The 24,885-nt window shown below is 44.5% G+C and overlaps 2 protein-coding genes and 1 non-coding gene across 3 annotated transcripts; all 3 read left to right on the forward strand.

Annotated features, from left to right (window-relative positions):
• Positions 1–47: 47 nt before the first annotated feature.
• Positions 48–5,642, forward strand: rab33a (RAB33A, member RAS oncogene family). The gene is made up of 4 exons (XM_068740465.1): positions 48–434; positions 3,340–3,480; positions 5,238–5,318; positions 5,418–5,642. The coding sequence occupies exons 1-4, from the start codon at positions 48–50 to the stop codon at positions 5,640–5,642; spliced, it is 834 nt and encodes a 277-aa protein (XP_068596566.1).
• Positions 5,643–10,012: 4,370 nt separating this feature from the next.
• fmr1 (fragile X messenger ribonucleoprotein 1) lies at positions 10,013–20,096 on the forward strand. Its single transcript, XM_068740186.1, has 16 exons — positions 10,013–10,063; positions 12,199–12,251; positions 12,360–12,453; positions 13,078–13,149; positions 13,481–13,629; positions 14,099–14,192; positions 14,330–14,446; positions 15,274–15,444; positions 15,561–15,639; positions 15,761–15,882; positions 15,979–16,065; positions 16,234–16,459; positions 16,632–16,826; positions 17,822–17,901; positions 19,531–19,733; positions 19,826–20,096. Exons 1-16 carry the CDS (start codon positions 10,013–10,015, stop codon positions 19,869–19,871), a joined length of 1,839 nt encoding a protein of 612 aa, XP_068596287.1. The 3' UTR covers positions 19,872–20,096.
• Positions 20,097–24,807: 4,711 nt separating this feature from the next.
• Positions 24,808–24,882, forward strand: trnak-cuu (transfer RNA lysine (anticodon CUU)). The gene has a single exon. It is a non-coding gene; the product is annotated as a tRNA-Lys (tRNA).
• The last annotated feature ends 3 nt before the right edge of the window (positions 24,883–24,885 follow it).

Here is a 24,885-nt window from a genome sequence, read left to right on the forward strand (position 1 = left end):
GCACAACAGCCGGCGCGCCGCTTCACGCATCGCCCCCCTCCGGCATTATGACCAACGATTCCCCGGAGGAGGAGACCCGAACTCCACGCGGAGGAGGAGGAGGAGGAGGAATAACACGCAGGAACCGGGACGACAATGTCACCATCCTGACGTCCTCCATGGATTTCCACAGAGCCGGCCGGAGCCGCGCCAGCAGCAGCAGCGGCCGCGACGCCGCCCCGAGCCTTACGTCGTCGGGGGAGGCGAGCGGCTCCTCCCTGGAGCTGAGCCTCCAGACGCGGATCTTTAAGATCATCGTCATCGGGGACTCCAACGTGGGGAAGACGTGCCTCACCTTCCGCTTCACCGGGGGGAGCTTCCCCGACCAGACCGAGGCCACCATCGGTGTGGACTTCAGGGAAAAGGCGGTGGAGATAGAAGGAGAGACGATCAAGGTAAAAGCAACGCTGGATGTTGATTCGTGCCGTTTCCCTCCTCCTCCTCCTCCTCCTCCTCCTCCTCCTCTTCCTTTTGTTGATCAGCTCAGGGCCTATTTTTTTTTTCTTTTGTAGTAAAGATCTATCCATCTACAGTACATACATAAATTTCATACATTATATATGTAATGTATGTATGTATTATTGAAATACTTGTTTGAGTGGTACAAGAACATTACCTGGATGTAGTCTTGGTTGTGATGATGATGATGAATATATTTATTAGATAGAATGTTGGAGTACAAGTACAGTCACACAGTAGCATGTATTACAGTACAAGTACAGTCAAACATCCTGTCTAAGAGGAGCATTTCAAAAAAGCCCTTGCGGTCTTGTTTCCATTGAACGTCCTTAGTACATATGCTATATATATTCGTTTATTTTACAATTACCATACGATGGTAAAATGAACATCGTTCGGGTTTTGGGTGAACAATTAAAGATTCTATTTACATTCTTTCACTCCAAATTTATTTTTATTATAATTCAGAACTTAATTGGCTCATATATCAAGAAAGAAATAATAGCTAATAGCTGCTGAGAGTTCAGATACATTTTTATGGCGACTTACTGTTCATCACTAGCATCCTTGATTCATGAACTTTCTGAATTAAAGATCAAAGGTCAACTTGTCTACATGGACAGCTTACCAACCGAGCAAGCTGTGACAGGCTCCAGCAGTCCTGGAAAAGTGCAAGAAAGTGGATGGATTTATGGAAGTATTAACATTTAATAGCATTGACATTGTCACATCTTTGTACCCAAGGAATTGGCTGTCCTATAATAGTAATGATCTCTCTGGAGCATCAACAAAGTTGTCAAAGATGGAACACTCAATGTATTTAGAGATATAAAACCTCTAAAACCAGGCCAAGCGTACTGCAGTCCGAGTGGTTATAGAGGCAAGAACTCAGGCCTGGGAGGAGTTCGGAGGGGGCATGGAGGAAGATTATTGGTCGGCCTCGAAGAAATTCTGGTAAACCGTCTGGGACCTCAGAAGGGGAAAGCCAATGAGACCGTTCACAGTGAAGGCGGCGAGCTGCTGACCTCGACTTGGCATGATGTCGGTGGGTGTAAAGAATACCTCGTGGATCTCCTCAGTCCCGTCACCATGTCTTCTATGGAGGAAGGAGAGGTACAGATCTCAGAGGTGGACTCGTCCATCACCCGGGCTGAAGTCACTGAGGTGGTTGTCAAGCGCCTCGGTGGCTGGATAGCGGGGGTGGATGAGATTCACCATGAGTATCTTAAGTCTCTGGATGCGCTGGTTGACACGTCTCTGTAACACCGCATGGCAGTCAGGGACAGTGCATCTGGACTGGCAGGCCGGGGTGGTTGTTCCCCTTTTCAACAAGGGGGACCGGAGCATCAGACCGATAGCCGATGCAGCAAGAACAATGTAGTTTTCGTCCCGGTCATGGAACACTGGACCAACTTTACACCCTCCATCGGGTGTTCGAGGGTTCGTGGAGTTTGCCCAACAAGTTCACATGTGTTTTGTGGAAAAGGCTGTGGGGGGGTCCCTGTATTATCGAAGTCAGACCTTGGTACGCATTGCTGACAGCAAGTCAAACCTGTTCCAGGTGCATGTTGGACTCCGACAGGGCTGCCCTTTATCACCGGTTCTGTTCATAATCTTTCAGGACAGAATCTCTAGGTGCAGTCAGGGGCTGGAGGGGGGCCGGTTTGGGGACCACAGGATTTAATCTCTGCTTTTTTGCTGAGGATGTTGTCCTGTTGGCCTCACTGAGCCTGGACCTCCACCGTGAACTTGGGCAGTTAGCAGCAGAGTGTGAAGCGAGTGGGATGAGGAACGGCACCTCCAAATCCGAGGCCACGGTTCTTGATCGGGAAAAGGTGGTCTGCTCTCTCCGGGTCGGTGGGGAGTCTTTGCCTCAAGTGGAGGAGTTCAAGTATCTTTGGGTCTTGTTAACGAGTGAGGGAAGGATGGAGCGTGAGATGGACAGACAGATCGGTGCAGCAGCTGCAAGCAAAATTCAGTTTTGCTCACATTACTCAGAACAAATATCTCCGACTGTGTTGCGTTCCTTTGACTGACCATGAAACTACATTTACAAACCCTGTTTGAGTTGTGAAGCATTTCTCTGGGGTGTATGGTGGCTGAATAACATCCAGGACGGTCACCCTGAAATCCACACTTCCACTACCTCTGTGGTTAAGGTCAGGTAGAAAAGGTGATGTACGGGAGATTCGGAAAATATCCTCCTTCCTCAGTAATAACATTTATTCATTGGGATTTCATTTCGTCAAATTCGTGAGAGATAGATTCTGATTCTGAATGGCATTCCAAACATTTCATAAACTTGTCTGGCGACTCGCCACGCCCTTCTATCGGTTCTAAATGCAGTGTCACGGTTTGAAATGAGCCTGTGCTCACCGCATTAACACATCAAACACAGAGAAGTTCTGCCTGTAGCCTCTGTTCATGATTGAAGACAAAGCCTCATTGTTCTATGAAGCCGTCCTGTCGTTAGGCCCTGTAGGCGAATAGCTCAGCACTGCTTCCTGTTTACATGATGTGCGATCTGCTTCTTGTAAGCCTTTATACTTTTCAGTGAGTTCATGAGGTCTGTACATCGGCGCACCTCACATTTATGTCCACTATGCTACGAACTGTGGCGTGTGTCACTCAAGCAGATTCCAGGAAGCAAAGCTGTCACATGTTGCAAGCTCTCTCGTACGTTTGGGAATCGCTTCATGGACTGAGACAACTTTAAAAAAAGGACTCTTGCAGACCTTTCCCTTCATCCTCATAGCAAAATATTCTTAATGACCCCCCTCCCTACCTCATTCCTTTTTCTCGCTATACCAAAAGACATACTGGACTTGTGTATCTCTCCAGGTGCAGGTGTGGGACACAGCAGGCCAGGAACGCTTTCGTAAATCCATGGTGGAACACTACTACCGCAACGTCCACGCAGTGGTCTTTGTGTATGATGTCACCAAGATGACTTCCTTCCGCAACCTGCAGACGTGGATTGAGGTTTGTAACTATCTCAACACTGCAGAAAGGGTTAATGCAGCACATCTTCAGAATAGACCGAATTCCCTCCACTTTTGGGTCCATTCATCATTTCCAGTGGATGCAACCGTGGCGCTACACACAGCTTCCATCACAAATTGTAGGTTGTATTCATGAATGCTAACGCTGTAACCACTTCCAACCAACCACTGTGGTAAGCATGAAAACAAAGCGGTACATTGTACGGACTGTTAGCTGCTCGAACCCAAAAGCTCAAGACAGTGCAATGACGTTTCGGTGAAACTCTGAATGACAGGGAAATGAAAATGGATGGACAGATTACACGACAAAGACGACTCGGCTTTCAGGAAATAGCTGCAGCTCGGTTGTGCCTTGACTGGGGTGTGTAATGTATGGTGGCAAATCTTAAATATGTCCCCCAAATTACTTCTCAGGTTTGCTCCTGTCATCATCTACCCTTCAGTACGGCAAGCTACTTACTGCCTTTTTGTTATCACAGAGAACAACAGAAATTCCTGCGGACAAATCAGTGATCACTAAAAAAACGGCTCAGTCTGTGATGCTTTTATGCTTTGAATTTACATGTGGTTGTAATTATAAACATTTAGTTTGTATTTCATATAAAAAAACAAAAAAAAAACATCTATGTAAGGAAAGTGTAACTTCTGTTAGCTACTGGAATAGTTCAACTAGTTGAGGTAAAATCATTTTTTGTCAATTAGATATCAAGATGCTTGCAACGCTGAATTTATACAATTTGAGCAGAAAGGAAAGAGCAGGTTTCAAGAGAACGGCGACATATTGCAGTGGGAATAATTTTCTTTTTTTACTTTTTACTTGGTGAAAAGCTCCTAACCCTTGGAAGAGATTCTCCCACTGTAGTTTAGTGCCATCAAGGTCAGACTCAGGTCATCAAGGCCCCCAAACTGCAAGCTGAGGGACCCCAGGGCGACGTGTTGAGACCACTGCCCTTCACATATGAGTGTCTGGGCTCCTAGAGCAGCAGCAGCATCGTTACATCGGTAGATGACATTGTACCGATCACTGATGCAAGCGTAGAGAGGTAGCGGAGTTGCTTTTCATGCAAATGATCCCCCCCTGAATTGCAGACATGAAAAAAGAGATGACTATTGATCCAAGATGGAGGAAGGCGCTGCACACACACAGAGGTTGAAGGGGGGAAATATCACCTGAAAACACAATACACCACAAATCCTCAGGAACTCTCAGCAATGAAAACAAAGTTCTCAACAACTTCTATAGATGAGCAGTTCTAGACCAGTCTGGCATTGAAACTGAACTGCCCAGGACAGGAAGTTCCTCCGCCGTGCGATCAAAGCTGTACACTGTATCTCCAGAGCCGCCTTCCCATCACTTAAGGTTATTTATAACACCAAGGACATCAAGAGGCCACACGACTTCACCAGACATCCTCACATTTCTACACAGCACTTGTTTCTAGAACAAACCACAGAACAAACATTTAACTTGTACATGTATGTACTTTAAATCGTGTTTTTCTTGTGTTTTCAAAATTTAAATCTACAATTCATTCTCATTTTTCCCTTCACATGAAGTCTCATAGTTTTGTAATATGGTGCCACTGCTGTGTTTCGTGACGACTAATATCTGCAGTATTGGACAGTTGATTATTATTATTTTTTTGTTTTCACTCAGCTGTCCAAATTCATTTACACACTGCATGAAAATCGCCGTCGTCTGGACACTTTTTGCAGTCATACGCTGTTGTGTTCCAGGAGTGTAACGGTCACCGGGTCTCAGCATCAGTGCCTCGAGTCCTGGTGGGAAACAAGTGTGACCTTGTGAATCAAATACAGGTAGGTGTACTCGAGCACGGGCCACAGCCCAATATGAGTGTTTATTCACCTTACTCGATGGAATCGAGGTTTACAAAAACAAAACCTTCTGCCCTGCAGGTGCCCTCCAACATGGCGCTGAAGTTTGCCGATGCCCAAAACATGCTGCTGTTCGAGACATCAGCCAAGGACCCGAGGGAGAGTCAGAACGTCGACTCTATCTTCATGTCGCTGGCCTGCCGTCTAAAGGCCCAGAAGTCGCTGCTCTACAGAGATGTGGAACGAGAGGATGGGAGAGTCCGGCTCACGCGAGAGACCGCAACAAAGAGCGCTTGTCCTTGTTGAAGAAATGGAGGAGTAGGATGCATAATGGAGGAGAATAGAGAGTAAAACTGTGCACACGAAGAGAGTGGAGGAGAGGAAAGACGGGAGAGGGGAGAGTCTTTGCAAGTTTAACATTTCTAATTTAGGGTTTGGGTTCGAAATTGAGGCAGACATTGTTTCACAAAAGAGGAGGATGTGGAAGAAGTGGCGATGCCAATGCAAGGGACTGGGGGGGGGGGAATACAGAGAGATGGGAAAAGGGAAATGAAGAGTGATGCATTTATTACGAATTCAGATATTTTGTCTTTTAGACTGCAGACATTCCCGGTTTATTCCATGTACTGTATTCTGTTTATTCGCATAAATTGAGATTGTGTTAAACTACTTTCCGTGAGGCCCAGGGACATACGGTACCATTAGCAGAGACATCATCTGGTGATCTAGGAACAGTCTGGAAGTATAAGGTCTGATTTGGTGTTTACCAGATAGTCATTCCGTCATTAACAGAAACACTATGAGACACTATGAGACGGTCCTGTTCTATGGAATTTCATCTGCCTCCCAGCTGAATGCATCATTTCCCAATTTTATTTATGTTTACAGCCTTAAAAAGCTTCTTTTGTCTCGGTTGGAAGAACTCACTCAGAAGATCTTGATGTACAGTATACCTCCAAACAAACACTGTGGCAGCCTCCTGTAGAAGCACCAACTACTTTAAAGTGTTGAATGAGACTCATTCAATTTTAATGAACCCAATCGATCAGGTTGAATCCTTTGCAAGCTCATTTCAAATCACTGTGATCACAAACGTACGAACAAGATCCCGAATAAAGATAATGTGGATGAAACGGCCTCAAAAATGTTCCGATGAGCTCGTATGATCGCTGACCTTGACTTCAGGGTCTCCTGAAATAAGGCCTTGCAACGGTAACCAGGCAGTAAAGTGTCACATATTGATTTAGAGGCTCTTAAGCGTTCTCATGTAACCCGGTTACAAACTAAACACACTTGACTTCTGGCATCGGGGCCCATCCAGCTTCCCCCTTTGTGTTCAGTACAGAAACAGGCAGTCAGCAGCAGCCAGTCCAGACTGTGCAATGAACATTTTTCATGATAAAGCCCTTTCTGTGATGTCCTCTACAGATCAATATCTCGTGTGACAGAGGGCAGGAACGACAACAGACATAGTCTTTATCCCTTGTGTAATTCATGCATATGTTGCTACGGTTACCGAGCCTGAGCCCGGATGAACGCTACGAATGGACGTAAACATTGGGCCCAGGAGTCTCCACGCCATGGGGTGAAATCTGTGTGTGTGATTTACTGTAAACAAGGAAAGCTCTTTGATGTGTTTTCGGTACATGGCTACGCTATCTTTAAATAATACACTAATACCTTGACATACGAGCGCTTTAATATACGAGCATTCCGAGATAGGAACCAGCCTGCGAGTGATATTTTGCATTAAGAAACGAGCACACTTCCAGATCATGACGCTAGATGGTCGGGCGCTGCGAGCGCGCTTCACTCGTTCACTGATTGGGTTCTGACGGGTCCAAAGAAAGCGAGTGGTGAGAAAAGACGCACGATGATGGGGATGTAGATGAAACATGAAATGCAACATCAACGTGACCGTGTAAGTGATTCGTCAGCGGAGAACATCGACGATATGTCCAATCCTCAAGCAGAAGGATGCTGTCAGGAACACAAAGCCTTCCGGTCCTCAAAGGATCTTATATATATAAATGTGCCATAGCCTAAGACGTTTCTGGCACATGGGCATGGTTCTAAACCTGGGAAGGCCTGCATGGGCTGGTTCCCTGTCACTATTCAGGGGGTGGGCGGTCAGCCCGTCTCTCTATCAAGGGATACGCACCTGTTTTGTTGTGGTGTTTCATCCAGCTTGGGTTACCTGTTCCGCCCAGTCCCGGCGCAGAGCACTCCGTTGAGCATCCTCCAGTAAGGCCAGTCATTTTTGTCTCTGTTCATCAGACATCAGACCATCCGTTATGAGGACATCAAGGACATGAAGAAGCAGCTGGGTGTACCAATATAGTGTCCAAGGTGTAGGAATACGCTGAAATACCCATTTAAGCCCCAAAAGTCACAAGCCTGCACTTTTGGAGCCCCAAAAACAATATTTATCTTTAGTAGTTCTTCTCTGAATGTTTTAACGAATGCTTTGCTTTCAGGTCAGTTTTTGATTAACTTTACAGTAACATGTCTGTTTCGTCCATTAACTATGTCCCGACCAAAGTATTTACTGTTTCCCTCCCACACACAGGGAATCCAGATTTCAAGTCTGTTTTCCCCCTCTCTCCCTCCCGGCTCTGCGGATGATTTCATTCCTCATGGCTTCTCTGGTTTCTATCGCCCTCGTGTTGCTTCCATGCCAGCATGAAACATCTCTTTTATTGTCGATGTTTATGTGACCCCCCCCCCCCCCCCCCCCCCACATCATTTCAAGTCGTTTCCTTTTCTATCTGATCAGTCTTGCCGTCTCCTAGCATTAGCTTCCTTAGCCTGTCTCAAAACTTGTAGCTGCTGGCAGTTCATTGTGTTTGGCAAGAAAACGTCATTCTCAAACAGATTGTGTTTCCATTAGCAGATGTAGCATTTGAGGCTGCGCCATGTTCAGTGTAAGAAGATCAGACATGGAAAACCAAAGATGGGCTTTTCACCATATCCTTGTTATCCTGGGATTGAATAACAACAACAACAACAACAATGATAATAATAACATTACTACTATTAAGATTTTATTTTTTATTTTACTTAGATATGTCCTAATAAAAATAAAAAAATTAAACTAAATCCTTAAAAGTAAGCAGAGAGGCTTTTCTTTTGACTGCATTGACAATTTTAACTCATTTAACATGTACAGAGCATGACAGAGCTACTGCAAAGATGTCCGACATAAATGTTAAAAAAATGGAGAGAAATGGGTAAATCATCCTTTTCACCACCACAAAAAAAAAGACTTGATTTTATTTTAAACAAAAATATTGCAAAATAAATATCTGGATATAAATTCTTCTTCTTTCAGCTTAGATTTTTGGATCTGATTAACATAATATCAGAAATATTCTACCAATTATTCATGCCACAAAGTATCGTGCACGTGGCTTGTGCTGTGTGATGCCAACTACTTAAGCAAAATGTATTTCACAACAATGGAGACAAAAATAAAATACAAATCTCAGCACAAATACATAACAGGAACTTTAAAGTGGCTTTTTATGCACTTTATTACAAGTATGCAGCTGCATGAGAACAATAAAAGAACAATGTGGATCGTGATTATGTCAGAATGGCTAGTATTACGGCCGTCAGGTGACTGCACACTCTCAGACGCGGGGGTAGAGTTAAGAGTGAGTCGTCCAATTCCCACAATCATCCCCACATCTTATCGTAGGGATGATTACATTATACTCTATACTGGAAATAAGAGGGAGAGTAGGGAAAGAATAGAGTAATCATTATTTAGCAGAAAACAGAACTAAATTATATTTAATAGCATTAACAGATCAATTGTAGATGATGGAGTTGTATGATAACAAGTCAATTGTTTTAAATATCTCGGAATTTGGTTTGACAACTTTAAATTGCAGAATTGATATTGGGAAAGCTGTGGAAAAACCTAAAAGGTTACTCAACATTATAGAATTATAGCAAGGCTCAAAACCAAAGCACTATCAAATCAGTAATCAAAAAGAAATGACAAGAGCAGTGGGACAAAGGGCAGACACTCTTTACATTATCCAGAAGAAGGGAGGAGAAAGTAGAGAAAAAATAGATCTAAAGAAAAGAAGACATGCATGTCACAACAATACATTATTAATAATGGGAAAAAATACAAATGGCTGGTGTGAATTGTGAGAAACAGAAAGTCTTCAGTGACATCTGGGCGGAGAAACCGGACATCGACTGGAAAAGGAGCTCATAACGTTAGTAAAATAAAAGACTCGCGCTGAACACACACTCCCAATCAGCATGCGGCGATCATGCGCCGAAAATCTGTTTTCAAGCACCCATAAACCAACAGAAGAAGAAGACGACGACGTCACATGAGATGTAACCAGCAGTAGCTGCTTCACCGCTGTAACTAGCATAAGCTAACGCGACCTGCAGTGTAATAGCGTTTTATTTAGCATACATTCAGAATTGCACATTTGCAAGAATCAGACACACGATTCACAAGAGCGCAAACGGGGAGCGACAAAACGTCACGCACAGCCGCTGTGGCCTCTTCTTGAATCCGTCTGACTGTTGTGGTTAACTCGCCAGGAGAGCGACAGCAAACTCCGCTTTGGCTAGCGTTTAGCTAGCTAGCTAGCTACTTACATCGCTAATGGTAGTTAGCTAGCTGGCGAGCTGTAGTAATTTGCGTCATGGATGAACTTGTCGTGGAAGTAAGAGGAACAAGTGGGGCCTTTTATAAGGTAAGTGCGTTGGTTTTATTGCCTTGTCGTTTCATTTAACAGCAGAACTCCATGCTCAGACGTTAGTCATTGGCTTGCCGGACGAACGAAAGATATCTTGTATCTTGGGCCTTGCGTGCTTCAGTGTAAATAGGTAAACAATGTTGATGGCTAGCTGCGGCTTTAAACACATAATCGATAACTTCGCTAAATCAAGGCAACTGCTGTAATTGAGACTGTTATTCTGAAGTGCTTGTAAATGAATATACTCTAATATTCCTGTATGCTTACCCTGGCGGCCAGGTAGTTTAACATTTTGAAAGGCAGTTTAGATTTTGGGGTAAATGAAGGCGAGAGTGAACTAGTTCGAAAAAGGAATTGGTGAGTGAAGACAGAAAATGAGAAATAAAATGATCATTTATAGACCAAGTCTCACGGGAAAACCTCTGAAGTCAAACTTTCTATTTTCACTTAATGAATGCAAAGTTGGAGTTAAACAGTGTTGGGAGTAATACTGTATAAAGCGTCATCAGTTTCACATTGACATATTATAGTTGGCCGTTGGCATGAAGGAGAGTCTATATAAATAAACTAAAATAACATAATGAACTCTGGTAGTTGATTAAAGAGAATTTCATTATTGCTGATTGTCTTTCTAGAAGTGCAAGCTTTGTTTTCAGCAAACCTGTACAAGAAATATGAATGTGGAGGACAGCCATCATAAAGGTTCCTGAGATGAACAGTTGAGGTCAAAATGATTAGCCCCCATATGAAATGAAGTTTTGAGGGTTTTTTGTCTTAAAAAATTCCCCAAGTGCTGTTAAATAGATCAATAATTGTTATTTATTTATACAGCTCTACCAAACATTCATTTATTCATCTACTTCTGTGCTTTTGGCTTCTCCCGTGAGGGGAGGCCACCGCAAATCAACCTTCTCCACTTCACTTTGTCCTTTGCATTTTGTCTGTTCGGCATTTACATAGTCATCGTAAAGAATATTTTGTGGGGCTTTGGAAATCGGGAAAAATGCACAAAAACTGGCACACAATGAGTTAAGAGCTGATCTTTTTATTGAGCTAAAGCACAAACCAATTGTGTAATCATGTGCTTTGACTTGGGAATGCGCACAGCTTCTAATCAAGTCAAGTAAGACGCTAGAGAGATAGTTTTGAGGTCAAAATGACTCTTGAACTGTTTGCTGCATCGTCGTGTTTCTTTTAGTGTGTGTCTCTCTCTCTCACTTGTGTCCATGACTCTTTTCCACAGTTAATACACGAACACTGAAAAAGATTTCTGACTATGGGAAATTAAAGATGCTTACCTTTTTGAAGTTTATATTGTTTATCCATTCATTGATTCACTCGTCGGCCAAATACATTTGAATTTCAGTATTTTTATGCCTCCCATGATAGATTTTGGTAATTTATTTAGATTTATTGTATGTCAGTGATGCCGGTTTGTAAATGTTTGACAGCCCATGTAAAAACTGACTTTGCACTTTACACAACATTAATAATAATAATACTTTATTAATCTGTCCCTTGGAGGGCAATTTGGTTTACAGCAGTTCAAACTGCTGCTGGTCGCAGCGTGCGCATGCGCCCGGGCAATGCGGGTGAAGTGTCTTGCCTAAGGACACAACGACAGTGTACACATGCGCCTGAGCCGGGGATCGAACCGCCAACCTCTGTCATAGGACAACCCTCTCAACCACTGCGCCACTGTCGCTCAATGTCATTCACATTGTAACATGTAATACTATTCCAATCTGCCTAACTATAATACTAAAGTCTTATCTAACCCATACAACTATAATTACAGGTTTATAATTCTGCTCTAAAGGTTTTCTTTTGTGCCCCCCCCCCCCCACCCAAAAAAAGAGACATGAATGTAAACCCAGAACTTCTCAATTTGTAATTTATTTTGCATGTATTTCTCTCCAAGGCGTTGCGTTTCCTGCTTGCTGTAATTGAAACCTGTTCACACAGACTGTACAACATGATGGAGCCAAAACATTGTTCAAGGCCAAAGCGCCAAAAAAAAAAGAATCAATTTCTACAATTTTGTTGGCATCAAAATTAGTTTTGGGTAGCAATTTGTAAATCTTTTATGGAAACTTGTCTAACTTATGTTTCAACTTTTGTAATTCTCGTAGGCGTTTGTCAAAGACGTTCAGGAAGGGTCGGTGACTGTGGCGTTTGAGAACAAGTGAGTAATGCAGAACAACGTGATGTCATTTTTTTATGATGATGTTGGCTTTTCCTAGTAACAGAAGTCAGTTGTTTCTGTAAATGTGGTTGTTTCTCTCTGTCCTAGTTGGCAGCCAGAGCGTCAGATCCCATTCCAAGATGTGCGTTTTCCTCCTCCAACAGGAGGATGCAAGGAGATTAATGAGAGCGATGAGGTTGAGGTAGGACGCGTTAAATGTTCTCAGAAAAGTTTGGGGTAATGAATATTAACGGCTCAGCAAATTTTCAGATGTAGTGTACTTTGAAACTAATGCCAGGGCGGGGGAGGGGGGTGTAATTTTCTGATGGATGAAACAAAGGGTCGTGCAGTTTCTAATTTTCCAGTGGTCTTCACACCCTTTCTTGTAGGACACACTAATGACATCATCTGGCTGCGCTCTGGTTTGAGTGGAGCATCAAGTTAGCCTGTAACCGTTTTATCTCTGGACATAACATTAGCTTCAGATGTTCTTTTTTTTATTTTATTTATTTTTCTTTGACTTTTGTCATCAGCATATTGCTCATCGTTCAAATTGAAGGGCTGTTTTTACTTTTTATTTTTTTTAATTTAAACTTCAAATCAAGGAGCTTTAAGGTTTGTGCTCACATGAAAGCAGAATAAATAACATTTTTGATCTTTAATGGTAATCAGGGAGTTAGTCTCTTGAAAGCTCCTTTAAAATACTTTAAAAAGAACATCTTCATCCTTTTGATTGCGTTCTCTGCCCTACATTATGTTATTGTAATGACCTCGGGTTTGGGTGACGAGTGGAACGCTGTGAAATTGACTGCGTCTGTCCTCTCAGGTATATTCCAGGGCTAATGACAAGGAGCCATGTGGATGGTGGATGGCCAAGGTTCGCATGGTCAAAGGAGAGGTAGGAGTCAGACCCATGTAGAGCTGCATTAGTCAAGTTCAGTTAAGAAATTCACATGAAATCATTTTATTGATAGATACTATTTAGTGTGCGGTTATTGTGGTCAGACGTGTCACTGCTGGGTGGAGACGTTTTATTCTACATCCAGATTTGCTCTCTTACCTGTTTCATGCTCATCTCATCTGCTGTCTTTTGTCTCTTCCTCTATGTCCCGTTCCTCGCTCATATTTTGTGTATTAAAATACACCTCATGTAAATCATGCGTTTTCCCAACTCTGCTGTCACACTTGCGAACCCAAATCCCCGTGATTGACACTTTGTCCGTGTGCAGTTTTACGTGATAGAGTACGCCGCATGTGATGCCACATTAAACGAGATAGTGACGCTGGAGAGGCTACGGCCGGTCAACCCGAATAAACCAGCCACCAAAGATACCTTCATCAAGATCAGACTGGATGTGCCTGAGGATCTGCGGCAGATGTGAGTTTATTGATGTGAACGTGTTGATTAGATATAGTTGGAAACAGCATTATTCAGCCTCTAGTGTGTGTGTGTGTGTGTGTGTGTGTTTGCAAATAAAAGCTACATGATTGCATATGTTTTGTGTACTTTTATTTATTTAGTCCTTCCCATTTAAGCAAAGTCACTTCAGCTTTGCTGCAGGGTGGAGCAACATCCCAGCAAACATAGACCAATGGGAGATTCCTTTTGTCTGTGTAATTACTGGCGGTCGACTGACGTGGTGTTTTCAGGCCCGATACCGGTTGTTCATATTCAAGGAGGGCCAGTGAGCGATATTCATTTAGAAAATCGTTTCTTAATTGGTCCCTTTCTGTAAATCCAGATTGCAAGTCTGTTTTTGGGTAATCTCAAACAGAGCAGTATTTGGTAAAAACATCACGGTTCTTCTTACATAGTTACTATAATCTGACTTCTCTCTGCCTCTCAGGTGCTCCAAGGAATCTGCCCACAAAGAGTTCAAAAAGGCTGTGGGAGGATTCAGCGTGACCTTTGACTCGGAGGAGAAACAGCTGCTCATTTTGGTTCGTTACATTTTGTTTGTTCATTTGAAGAATTCAACGTCTTAAAAGCTGTATTCAGTTAGTCGGTGTTGATGCTGCCTGACCGGGCCTGTCACCTGGATGAAAACATTCTAGAGGTTGATTGTTTGTTCTCTCAGTCGGTGAACGAGGTCACGACAAGGCGGGCCAATATGATGAGCGACATGCACTTCAGGAGCCTCCGCACCAAACTGTCTCTGATGCTGAGGAACGAAGAGGCCAGCAGGCAACTAGAGGTAGACGTGGACACGTTACTATGAATCCACTTCAAATGTGTGTGGGGCTCGAATAATTACCTCGAAACCATTGTTCATATTGAACGTATGTTGAACACACAGTTAAAGGCGAGGCGGAGGTGATGTAATCGCCGGCGTTTGTCTGTCGCTCCCTCCGTCTGTTAGCAAGATAACTCAAAGTTCTGGATGGATCTGGATGAAATTTTCAGGAAATGTTGGGAATGTTACCAGGAACAGCTGATTAAATCTAGAAGAGATCCTGAATTGCAGATCACTTTGAAATTTCCGTTTACATTGCTGTCGATGGAGCTTAAAAATGTATTACTCGATATCCCGGTTGATTGTTGACCGATGTTTATGGAATTTGAAGCCGTCATGTAGGGTGGGGGGCTCCATCTTGACACCGAATTGCATCCAGATCGGATCCAGAATGACGTTAGGAAAAAATATGACGTTTTAATTCAATTCAATTCAGTTTTATTTCTGTAGCGCCAGGTCACAACAGAAAGTCCTCTCAAGGCTCTTTACAGGATTAGCAGGGAAAGACAGAACCCAACTTGACCCACAAGAGCAAGTTGGGTTCTGTCATTGAACATTGAAAAGCCATTTATGGATTGAAAAATCAGTAAAAAACAAGAACGATTTAGAACCTTTTGATGATGATCCAGATCACCATGTGGACGGTGTAAATCCAGTTAGGAGGGGAATGGGCTGCTTGGCGGAGGTCTGCGCTCTCTGAGTGCTTTTCTAGTTTGATTATGTTTCAGATAAATACTGACTTACTCTGCTGGGGTAGTTATAATGTGTGTGTTTTTCATTTTATCCAGAGCTCCAGACAGCTGGCGTCTCGTTTTCATGAACAGTTTGCGGTTCGGGATGACCTAATGGGACTGGCTATCGGGACGCATGGGGCCAACATTCAGCAAGCACGTAAAGTCCATGGAGTCACGAACATAGACTTGGACGAGGAGACGTGCACCTTTCATATATACGGAGAGGTAGGAGTCCTCTCCCGACACCAGCGCTCCTGGATTTCCTGTTGCCTGGGTTGAGGGAGGCTTTGCTTCCTGCTGTTGATGTTCTTCTGTTCTTACCTGATGCGTGTCTGTCTAAGGACCAGGATGCTGTACGCGTCGCCAGGGCTTTCCTGGAATTCTCTGAAGACGTCATCAAAGTTCCCCGGAACTTAGTAGGTGAGAAAACCACTCGACTGAATCGGTAAAGACGTATTCGTTGACAAAGCGTTTATCCAACGTTTAAACCCGCGTGAGTTTCCTCGCAGACAGTTGACTGGTGATGTTTTTGCCCTTTCAGGGAAGGTGATTGGCAAGAACGGGAAACTGATCCAAGAAGTGGTGGATAAGTCCGGGGTGGTCCGTGTTCGAATTGAGCCAGAGAACGACAAAAAGCCCTCGACGGCGTCGGAAGCAGACGAGGTCAGTGAAAAAAGACAAATCTTTATTTGAGACGGGGGCCGACACAAGAAAGGAGGAGTGGAGTCATCCTGTGCATTTCTGATCCTGTCCTCCCAGGGAATGGTGCCATTTGTATTTGTGGGGACAAAGGAAAGCATCTCCAATGCTACAGTGCTGCTGGACTATCATCTCAACTACCTGAAGGTGTGTGTCGCCACGGAGACCAATATCCTGCTCCCAGCATGCACCAGTGCATCACAAAGCGTGCTGTGGTTGTGTAAACTCTGCACGGCTGTTTTCCTGACGCCGGCCGACTTGTTTGCATGTTAACACAATCTTGTCCCGTCTTTTTGAATTCCTCTCAAACCGAAGGACGTGGATCAGCTTCGTCTGGAGCGGCTTCAGATCGACGAGCAGCTGAGACAGATAGGAGGAGGAGGAGGAGGAGGCGGGACGGGGCCGCGAAGCCTCAAAGACAAGACCTATGTGTTTGACAACGGCATGGGGAGAGGAGCAGGAGGAGGGGGAGGGAAGCCTTATGTTGGCGGAGGAAGAGGTGGCAGAGGGCGAAGAGGAGGCGGTGCATCTTTTGCCTCAGGTACCGTCTTAACCAGGATGAGGAAATGATCTAATATGAGAATGTTTAGTCGAGGTTTTGCCAGATCCAGTTACAGCTGGTTATGTTAGTCCATGTTCCACCAACGTGGGATTTGTGTTGCTATTCTAAGGTAATACGACGGTGCTGAACGCCGAGTCCTTTCTTTGCTCAGGCACCAACTCGGAGGCGTCCAATGCGTCAGAGACGGAGTCGGATCACAGAGACGAGCTCAGTGATTGGTCGCTGGCCCCAACAGAAGAACTGATGACGGGGGGAGGGACTCTGCCCCGACGGGCAGACGGGAGGAGGAGACCCGGTGGAGGAGGGCTGCGAGGACGAGGAGGGAGAGGAAGAGGAGGATATAAAGGTAGGCAGTGATTAGCAGTGTCTGTCATCAATCAATATGTAAAAGTTTAAATCTTTAGTTATCTCGAGGTGAAGATCATTTCTCCGTTTGAGTTATTAAAGAAATTATAAATTAGGAGAGTTAAATTATTGTGAGGTGAATAAAGGGCGATATGTTTGTCATCAAATTATGATGAATGATAATGGATGAAATAATTCTCACCGAATCAGGGCCTTTCAAGGACACACTTTACTGACATGAATCTCATTGAGACTCGTACATTTACCCGTTTTCAAGCTGTTGATTTCCAACTGAGGTTGTTTTCACACTGGACCGAGGACTCTGCTCGATTGGGGACCTGAAAGTCCCGACATGGTTTCATTTATAATTTGTTGAAAGGTCTGCTTTCACACTGCGATTTCTAACGCGAAGCGAACTTTCTGAGCAGCATCACGTGGCGCTTGTCGATTGGACAAAGTAGAAGGGGAAGTCCCTCCCTCCCCCATGTTTGTTTGGTTTGGCGTGCGCCGGCGGCTGCTGGTCTTTTCTGGCCTAAATCATAAACGTTACACAACGCTAGCTGTTTTTAACAGACAAAGTTGCCGGGGATCCGTAAAGTCTCCGGATCCGTTCAGAACAACGGAATGGAAAACTTTATACTTCAAGATTACTGATTCGCTTATTTCACCGTCAATCGAAAGGGGTTTCCGTCTTAGACAGATCATCCAATCATCACGCTCCAGAGGCAATGATGGGCGGGACAAAGCCCAGCATTACAATTTTTGTTTGTGGTGAGTAAATCCACTCCATGTAAGCAGACAAAGCTGTTCACGCCAAAGCAGTTAATGAAAGAGGACCGTTTCATCAAATCGCTTTTTCCAATATTGCATCGACGTTGCTTGACATGTGACACCGATCGTGAGTCTGCGTATTTTTTTGTTTTACATCCTGTGAGGTGAGGGGACCGAGGAAAGATCCTTAAAGTTGAGCGCTAGGGTTTGTCTGTTTTGGTTTAGGTGAAGACACGCAGTGGAGTGAGCTGAGACCTCGTCATATCAGAGACCCCAAGACAAGAGCACAGGAAGACACTCTGCAGGTCTCACACAGACACACTCAAATGACTTTCTCTATATTGTTAACAGTCACCGCCTTTAGGACTGATCCAGAGAGACATTCTAGCCGCTGGTCTCCGGGTGAAGACGCCTTCCCCCACCCAGCTACATATTCCGTACGTAGCGGGAACTCGATTAGGAAGAAGCAGACCCACGAGAAGAGCCTGGAAGCATCACTAGACTGTCCTACAAAGAAACCGCTGAGCTTGTGTGACTTCAGAGGCAGTCAGCTACTACCGTGTACTTATACACAGGCTCCTTAGATTTCTGCCGGGGGGGTTAGGTACTTTATTTTTATTGTCATCTTGTCTCAACTCAATTTCACAACGAATTTTTTGCAAACAGGAAAATCTAATGACTTGGACGCATTTGTTAACTGATTGCCGATTGGATGATTATGAATCCATATAGACCAATGAGAGTGCTCGTAGGAATTAACTTCACAAATTTCAATGTCCAAGCCAGAAGAAATTACCGAGGAAGGGGCCCATCGGCCTCCCGACCACCACCGACATTCACTCGCTCACTACGTTCGCACAAGCAATGTTTGTGAAGTATCTTGCCCAAGGACAACAACAGCAGTGTACGCATGCGCCGGACCCGGGAATCGAACCGCCAACCTCTCGATCATAGGATCAACCACCTGCGCCACCGTCGTCCCAAATAGTTTAAATATGAATTTAACCTCTAGTTAGAAAACAATTCAGTTGTCGTCTCAGAAACCGTCTTATGAGAACAAGTGACCTGAACGTATTTTAAAAATAGTAAGTAAACTTCATGAAATAAGTTGGCTTATTTTAAGTTGATGTATTTTGTTTTACCGGTACTTATCAATAATCCCTCTAAATCGGTTATAAATGGCTGAGCTCAGCTACAGCAGAGGATCGCTAATGGTTCAACATGAATAGTTCAGCCGACGCAGTTCTTAATATGCTGGATTATGACCCGGTCAATGAGCAAGACTAGGATGAAGGTTTGCCCAGGCAGATTTGGTCAATAGCTTTGCAGCCTGTGACCAGGATGTACAAAACAGCACCCTGGCGGGGGGGGGGGGGGGGGGTGGAGAACATGTCTGCCTCTCAAAACCCCCCTTTTACTCTGTTTGAGTTAAACAGCTGATAGAAACTTTGTGTGAAAGGACAGATCGGCATATTTCCCTCTTATTTTCTGGATGAGACTTGTTAAGCTCTTCATGTATTGATGGGCCTTACGTCCCAGCAGAGGTCTCTGGGCTGGGAGCCCCCCCCCCCCCCCCCCCCCCATGGCACCCTATAGTGTCAGGCCTGCTCGGGGTTCACTTCACAGGCTGCATCTTTCACTTGAATCCTCTACAGGACAACAACCACACTGTGTGATAAGTTGTGGCTTCGCAGCATCCATGCTCTTATTGTTGAAAATATTCAGCGTCTTTACGAGGCAGGCTCTTATTTTCTTTGTGTTAGATCACACCAGCTTCTCTTACCGTCTGCTGCAAGACGGGTTGTCTGGTTGTCCCTCTGCATTCGGTGTCGAGGAGCTTTATCTCCGTCTGTTTTAAGGTGTAGCGATGATGCATCGATCATGCTTTACCTCCGCTATGAAACCAGACGGCATCTGTTTCCTTTCTCCCACAGATTTGTGTGGACGGTAACAACGAGCGTAGTGTGCAGCACTCCTCAAGTGGACGAGGAGGAGGGGGGGGAGGAGGAGGAGCAGGGCCTTCCTCGTCCCAGGATGGAGTCGGGGTCAGCGGTGATGGCCCTGCTCGCCATCAACATCAGAGACCCATCAGAGACAGAGGGATGAAGAAGGACAAAAAGGACGCTCCCCCGCTGGTAAATGGAGTGTCGTAGATTAAAACACTGGAGGACAACTTACCCACGCGCGCACACACACACACACACACACAGGTAACTTTTCTTTCATTAATTTGCTCACACTCGTGAATTCACACATTCCATCATCAAGAGTTTAATGTGGTGAAGTCCAGGACCGGACGGGACTATGAGGCCGGTCGGACGCCTCATAACTGTTGTGTTTGAATAAAAAGGGACCTGAAAGAAACATTTAATGCATGAGAGGCATCATTGTACAACTCGTCACCTGGCCATGTACGACCCCCCCCCCCCCCCCCATGTCCAACACAGGATGTTTTGTAACGCGTACAACACGCACGTGTGTCGATGCACACGTTCTCTCCTGGGGTTTCCTTTTATAAGCCACACCTTTTGTGTGAAATGTGGCGTACGCCTCTTTGAGGCCTCGCTCTGTGTGTCGTCATCACAAACCAGAGCCCTGCATTCTCTGAAGTGTCACAGAAGAAACTGCACTTCGTGGACTAAAGGAAGAGAAGAGGAGGATGTTGTTGTTTATTGGACTAGAGATCATCTCACAGAGGATTTGACTCCAGATGTGCTCCCCCCTATCCATCAAAGGAAAATAACTGTTTACTTTTTAATCGTATTTTTCAGATATGATCAATTGACCATGCGTGTGTTTTCCACACCACTGTTGGACTGGCTCAAACAGAAAGAAGCAGGGAGACCAAGGTGTTAGAGCCACTTTAGAAGGCAAGATCAAATGCCCCCCCCCCCCCCCCTCCTGCCACACACTTTAAACATGTTGCTACTGCAGATTTAGCAGCGCAGGCTTCACTGTCCCGCAGGTCCAGAATGAATTTCTCTGTTCTCCAGCTCTTAAACCCAAAAGCTAATGCGCAGCTTAACATGGAAATCTGTCGGGCATGTTTTCACTTTGACTTCAGAACTCAACGGATCAGTTTAAAACTATTTTCAAAAGGCAGTCGATGTCTTTGGTGTCGCCTGATTATCTTCATTGAGCGGGATAAGCTACTTCCACCACCGTGATGTGAAGAGTTCAGTGTCCAGGATTCAGGGGCAACGAGATGCAAAGACCTGTCCCAGCGTTTTGCGTCTCATTTTGTCCTGTAGTGCAGTCGCTAAGTCAGGCCAGCATGAATTCATCAATGGGGAAACAAATCTCCAGTAAACTACTAATGATCCTCTTTATAAGAGCCAAGACGCAGGGTAGCAAAGGTCATGCACTGCTGTATTATTGAAAGGAAACTGTCACATGGCCGATGCTAATAGTTTGGTTCATTAAACCCGCACAGACAAAAAAAACACTACCGGTACATTTACAGGCGCTTAAATAGCAACGTCAAAAGGATTAAAGATGCAGCTCACAAACTAAAAACCTTTTTGTCCACAGTAGCGCATCGGCGTTCAGCGAATTCATCTTCCTGTATGGGGGGGGGGGCCTTCCCTCCCCAACCAGCCCTTCCCTCCCAGCCCCATGTACTGGTAAACTTCAGTGAATTCCACATCTTTGCGTTTAACGGCGCTCTCTTGGGTTGGCGCCAGTTTTGTCTGACGAGCCTGACCAACCTGCAGGATTGAGACACCTGACTGCTCTGTGATTTATGAAGCCCTTTGTGTTTAATCTTTGCCGTTCTAAAGCCTGAAGTATTGCTGTCGAGGAAGCGTTGCATTGAGTTAAAGCTCGACTTCTCCTGCTTTTCTCACTAATCGGAGCCCCCACCTCGACATTAACTCGTAGTAACCTTTTTTGTTTTATTTCTTGCTAGATACATTTTTTTTAGCCTTAATCTTAACGAATTTACACTCGACTGTAATCTTTGTGAAACTAGAAGATATTGTTTCTGGACTGCGATTAATGCAGAGAACTTTGTGGTGGTCTCCCGGACATCCGACCTCGGATCCAAAAGAGGACGCGAGGTCGAATAAAGCAGGGTTTTCATGTTTTTTTTTGTTCTCTTTGTCAATGAAGTCTTCTCTGAACCTTGAACATTGTTCCACAGTCATGTCGGTGCTGTCTCGCATTACTCAACACCTCTGTTCCGTCACGAGGCTTTATATGTGTGCCTTGGATTTATTCTCTTCCATTTCTGTGACCTTTACACCATTCTGTTTAGGTCATGCATGTGTGTGTGTGTTTTGTGTAGGCGAGCCCCCCCCCCCCCCCCACCGGATGATTCATAGAATCCCAGAAGATATCCAGTCTTGTAGCATTGTGCTAATGCGTCTGACACTTGTTAAACTCTAGCACCATGCACAGATTTTCACAATAAGAGTACCAGAAAGTTTGATATTAATGAAACCATCGGTCTCGGTTGTCCCCACCTGGTTTAACGCCTCGTCTGCATGGAAAATCTTTATGGCAATATCATCAAAATAGATCAAGTACAATTTACATGCCATGAATGCCTTTAAAGATGGTCTTGGAGCTAGTCCAAGATGGTATCCTAATTTCAAACGTGTTGCAGAAACTCCGATGGTTTCGTTGAGACATCATTTATAGATTTATATTTGTGGGGCAAAACCAATACAGCATTGAAAATGTTTTCTTGAGGGTTCTCTATGCCTGTGGGTTGGCTACGAATGAACTATGAACAAAGCCCCCCCCCCCCACCGTTGTTCCTCCATTGTGGGTTTTAGTAGAAATATGGCTGGCAACCGGTTTTCGACTCGGGTGAAATAGTATCACGAATATTCTGTTTCTGTGTGGGAAGCCTCCAGATGACTTAATAAACGTATCTTCCCTTTTTCTGGTTTATTTTGGTAAATTTGGAAATGAACTTCTCTTGTCAAAAGTTAAAGGATACCGCTAACTCTGCTCTGTCCGCAATCCAAAAACCGTAAAACGTTCCTTTTGGGGTTTTACAGCGCGCTGGATCTATTTATTTGGCTGCCAGCGCAGTGACCGTCTGGCCAGGCAGCATTAGTCTTGCTTCCAGCTTTGAGATGAAAGTAGATGAAAACTCACCCACAAATCAAATCATCGCGTTGCCCTGGAATTGTTCCATACAGACATTCCTTCCATCGGGATCATTGTCAGGGAGCGCATCAAAGGACAGTAGGGATAAGTTTGGTCACCTTCATTCAAAGTCAGTTGAAAATTACTGGATGTGTGTTGAATTGGGGCGGGGGGGCTAGAGAACTGCAAAAGAAAAAAACACTCGAAACATTTTGTGCCTTTACTTGCTACTGGTATCGTATCCTGAACTTGTAAATTGGGGACAATGAGACCTTCTTCACGAGGGGACCAGATGCTTCACGGAGGAGGGGGGGGGGGGGGGGGTCAATCCTGCTGTGACTTGGTTTAAACTCAGAGGTTAACAGAGTGTTGTTGCTACACCAGGAGACGACCTATCGCCGCCACCTGATCCTTTTCAGATCCGTTTTCTGAATGAAATCGTCTGTGAAATGAATTCAGTCACTTTTGTACTTTTTGTTTTATGGTTATCTTGACATGTGAGATGATGTAACCAGTGAAATCGCATTCCATCGCTCTCCTTTCCAGAAAGGCGGCTGAAAAGGTTTCGGTGGGTCTCTACCGGGGACCTTTCTCGTCTCTTTATGCGCGTACTGTACATCTTCTAATGGGGTTCGGTTGTGTAGGTTCAGACATGTTAAAGATGTTTAGTTATTTTTGAATCTGTGTGTCTTTGTCTTTCTCTTTGACTCGTGTCGAGCTGGACTGTCCGGTGATTTTCGGACACCGTCGACGCGTGAAACGGTTTTACCTTGAGAACTGAGTGAGAAACGGTTCCGTCACACGAGTAATGATTCGTGAAACAAGCTTAAGTTTTTTTTTAAGAAGTTAATTTCTAGCATTATTGGTGCCACTTTCTCACCAGTCTGTTCGGACCTTTATTTCCACTGTTCCCAGTAAGCGTCCTCCACAGTGGCGATGGCTTCGATATTGTCAACAGAGTGATTAAAAAAAAAAAGAAGGAAGTAATGGTGGGTTACTGTATATAATGATGTCATTATTTGTCGGAGAAATGACTTGTACTCCTGTTTCAAATGTGCTCTGATCCAGATTTTTCTTTCTTGCTGTTTAATATCAGTTCAATGCTCGAGCTCTTGATAATAAAGTCAAAGATGTGTTTAAAAAAGAAAAGAAAAGTATCCTCTGTACCAGCGTGGAGCCACACGGCTTTCATGAGTCATCGACAAAACGTTTTATTACTTCTATGAATGCAAGCCAGCACGGGAATCTTGCCTGCTGTTCTTTCACCATGCAAGTCTCGTTCAGTGTACGAGAAGGATTTACTGGCACAACGATGGTAATTTGAACAAAAGTTTGGCTGGATCAAAAAGAAGCTGCCAAAATCCTGTCTCACACAACAGAGATGCTGATCTGAATTTTTTTTTTTTTTTTTTTTTTAAGGTTTTTTAAAATCCAGTTCTGTCGTCACAGGACCGAAGTTCTGGTCTTCGGGTCAGACCGACACGTATCGATTGCATTTAATGGGTCTCCTCCACATCACGAGAGGAAACAGTAGTCGTGCCTGTCCGGCGGCAGACTGAGGAAGACTTGTCAAGCAGGCCTGGCTAGCTCAGTTTGTAAATAATATGACATTTTTGATAATAAAAGATAAAAAAAAAAAAGCTCAGTTGGTAGAGCATGAGACTCTTAATCTCAGGGTCGTGGGTTCAAGCCCCGCGTTGGGCGCATGAGTTTATCAGCAGAGTGGCGCAGCGGAAGCGTGCTGGGCCCATAACCCAGAGGTCGATGGATTGAAACCATCCTCTGCTAACGTTTTGGGGCAGCCCGATGGCATAGTGGTGAGCGCTGCCACTTGAAAACAAGGTTTGGGGTTCGATTCCCAACTGTCCTGGGTTTGTTTGAATTTTCTCCACCTCCAAAAACATGCAATTTCGGTGAATTGATCACTTTAAATTGTATATATGTTGAATCCAGCGACACCCTTGTTGAACGACAAGGTGGATAAAGCAGTTGTATATTGAGGTTGTTTCCTCTCCAATCCAAGAAAATGGATGAGTTTATTGGGTCTCCTCATCACGAGAGGAAACAGTAGTTGTGCCTGTCCAGCGGCAGACTGAGGAAAACTCGCCCAGCGGGCCTGGCTAGCTCAGTTGGTAGAGCGTGAGACTCTTAATCTCAGGGTCGTGGGTTCGAGCCCCGTGTTGGGAGCATGA

The sequence above is a fragment of the Brachionichthys hirsutus genome, chromosome 6 (assembly GCF_040956055.1).
Source record: "Brachionichthys hirsutus isolate HB-005 chromosome 6, CSIRO-AGI_Bhir_v1, whole genome shotgun sequence".
NCBI classification, from domain to species: Eukaryota; Metazoa; Chordata; class Actinopteri; order Lophiiformes; family Brachionichthyidae; genus Brachionichthys; species Brachionichthys hirsutus.

Coding starts and splice junctions, on each gene's coding strand:
- rab33a (XM_068740465.1), top strand. CDS start 48: ATGACCAACGATTCCCCGGAGGAGGAGACCCGAACTCCACGCGGAGGA. Junction 435..3,339: donor TAGAAGGAGAGACGATCAAG/GTAAAAGCAACG, acceptor GTATCTCTCCAG/GTGCAGGTGTGGGACACAGC. Junction 5,319..5,417: donor ACCTTGTGAATCAAATACAG/GTAGGTGTACTC, acceptor TCTGCCCTGCAG/GTGCCCTCCAACATGGCGCT.
- fmr1 (XM_068740186.1), top strand. CDS start 10,013: ATGGATGAACTTGTCGTGGAAGTAAGAGGAACAAGTGGGGCCTTTTAT. Junction 13,150..13,480: donor TTCGCATGGTCAAAGGAGAG/GTAGGAGTCAGA, acceptor GTCCGTGTGCAG/TTTTACGTGATAGAGTACGC. Junction 13,630..14,098: donor CCTGAGGATCTGCGGCAGAT/GTGAGTTTATTG, acceptor TCTGCCTCTCAG/GTGCTCCAAGGAATCTGCCC.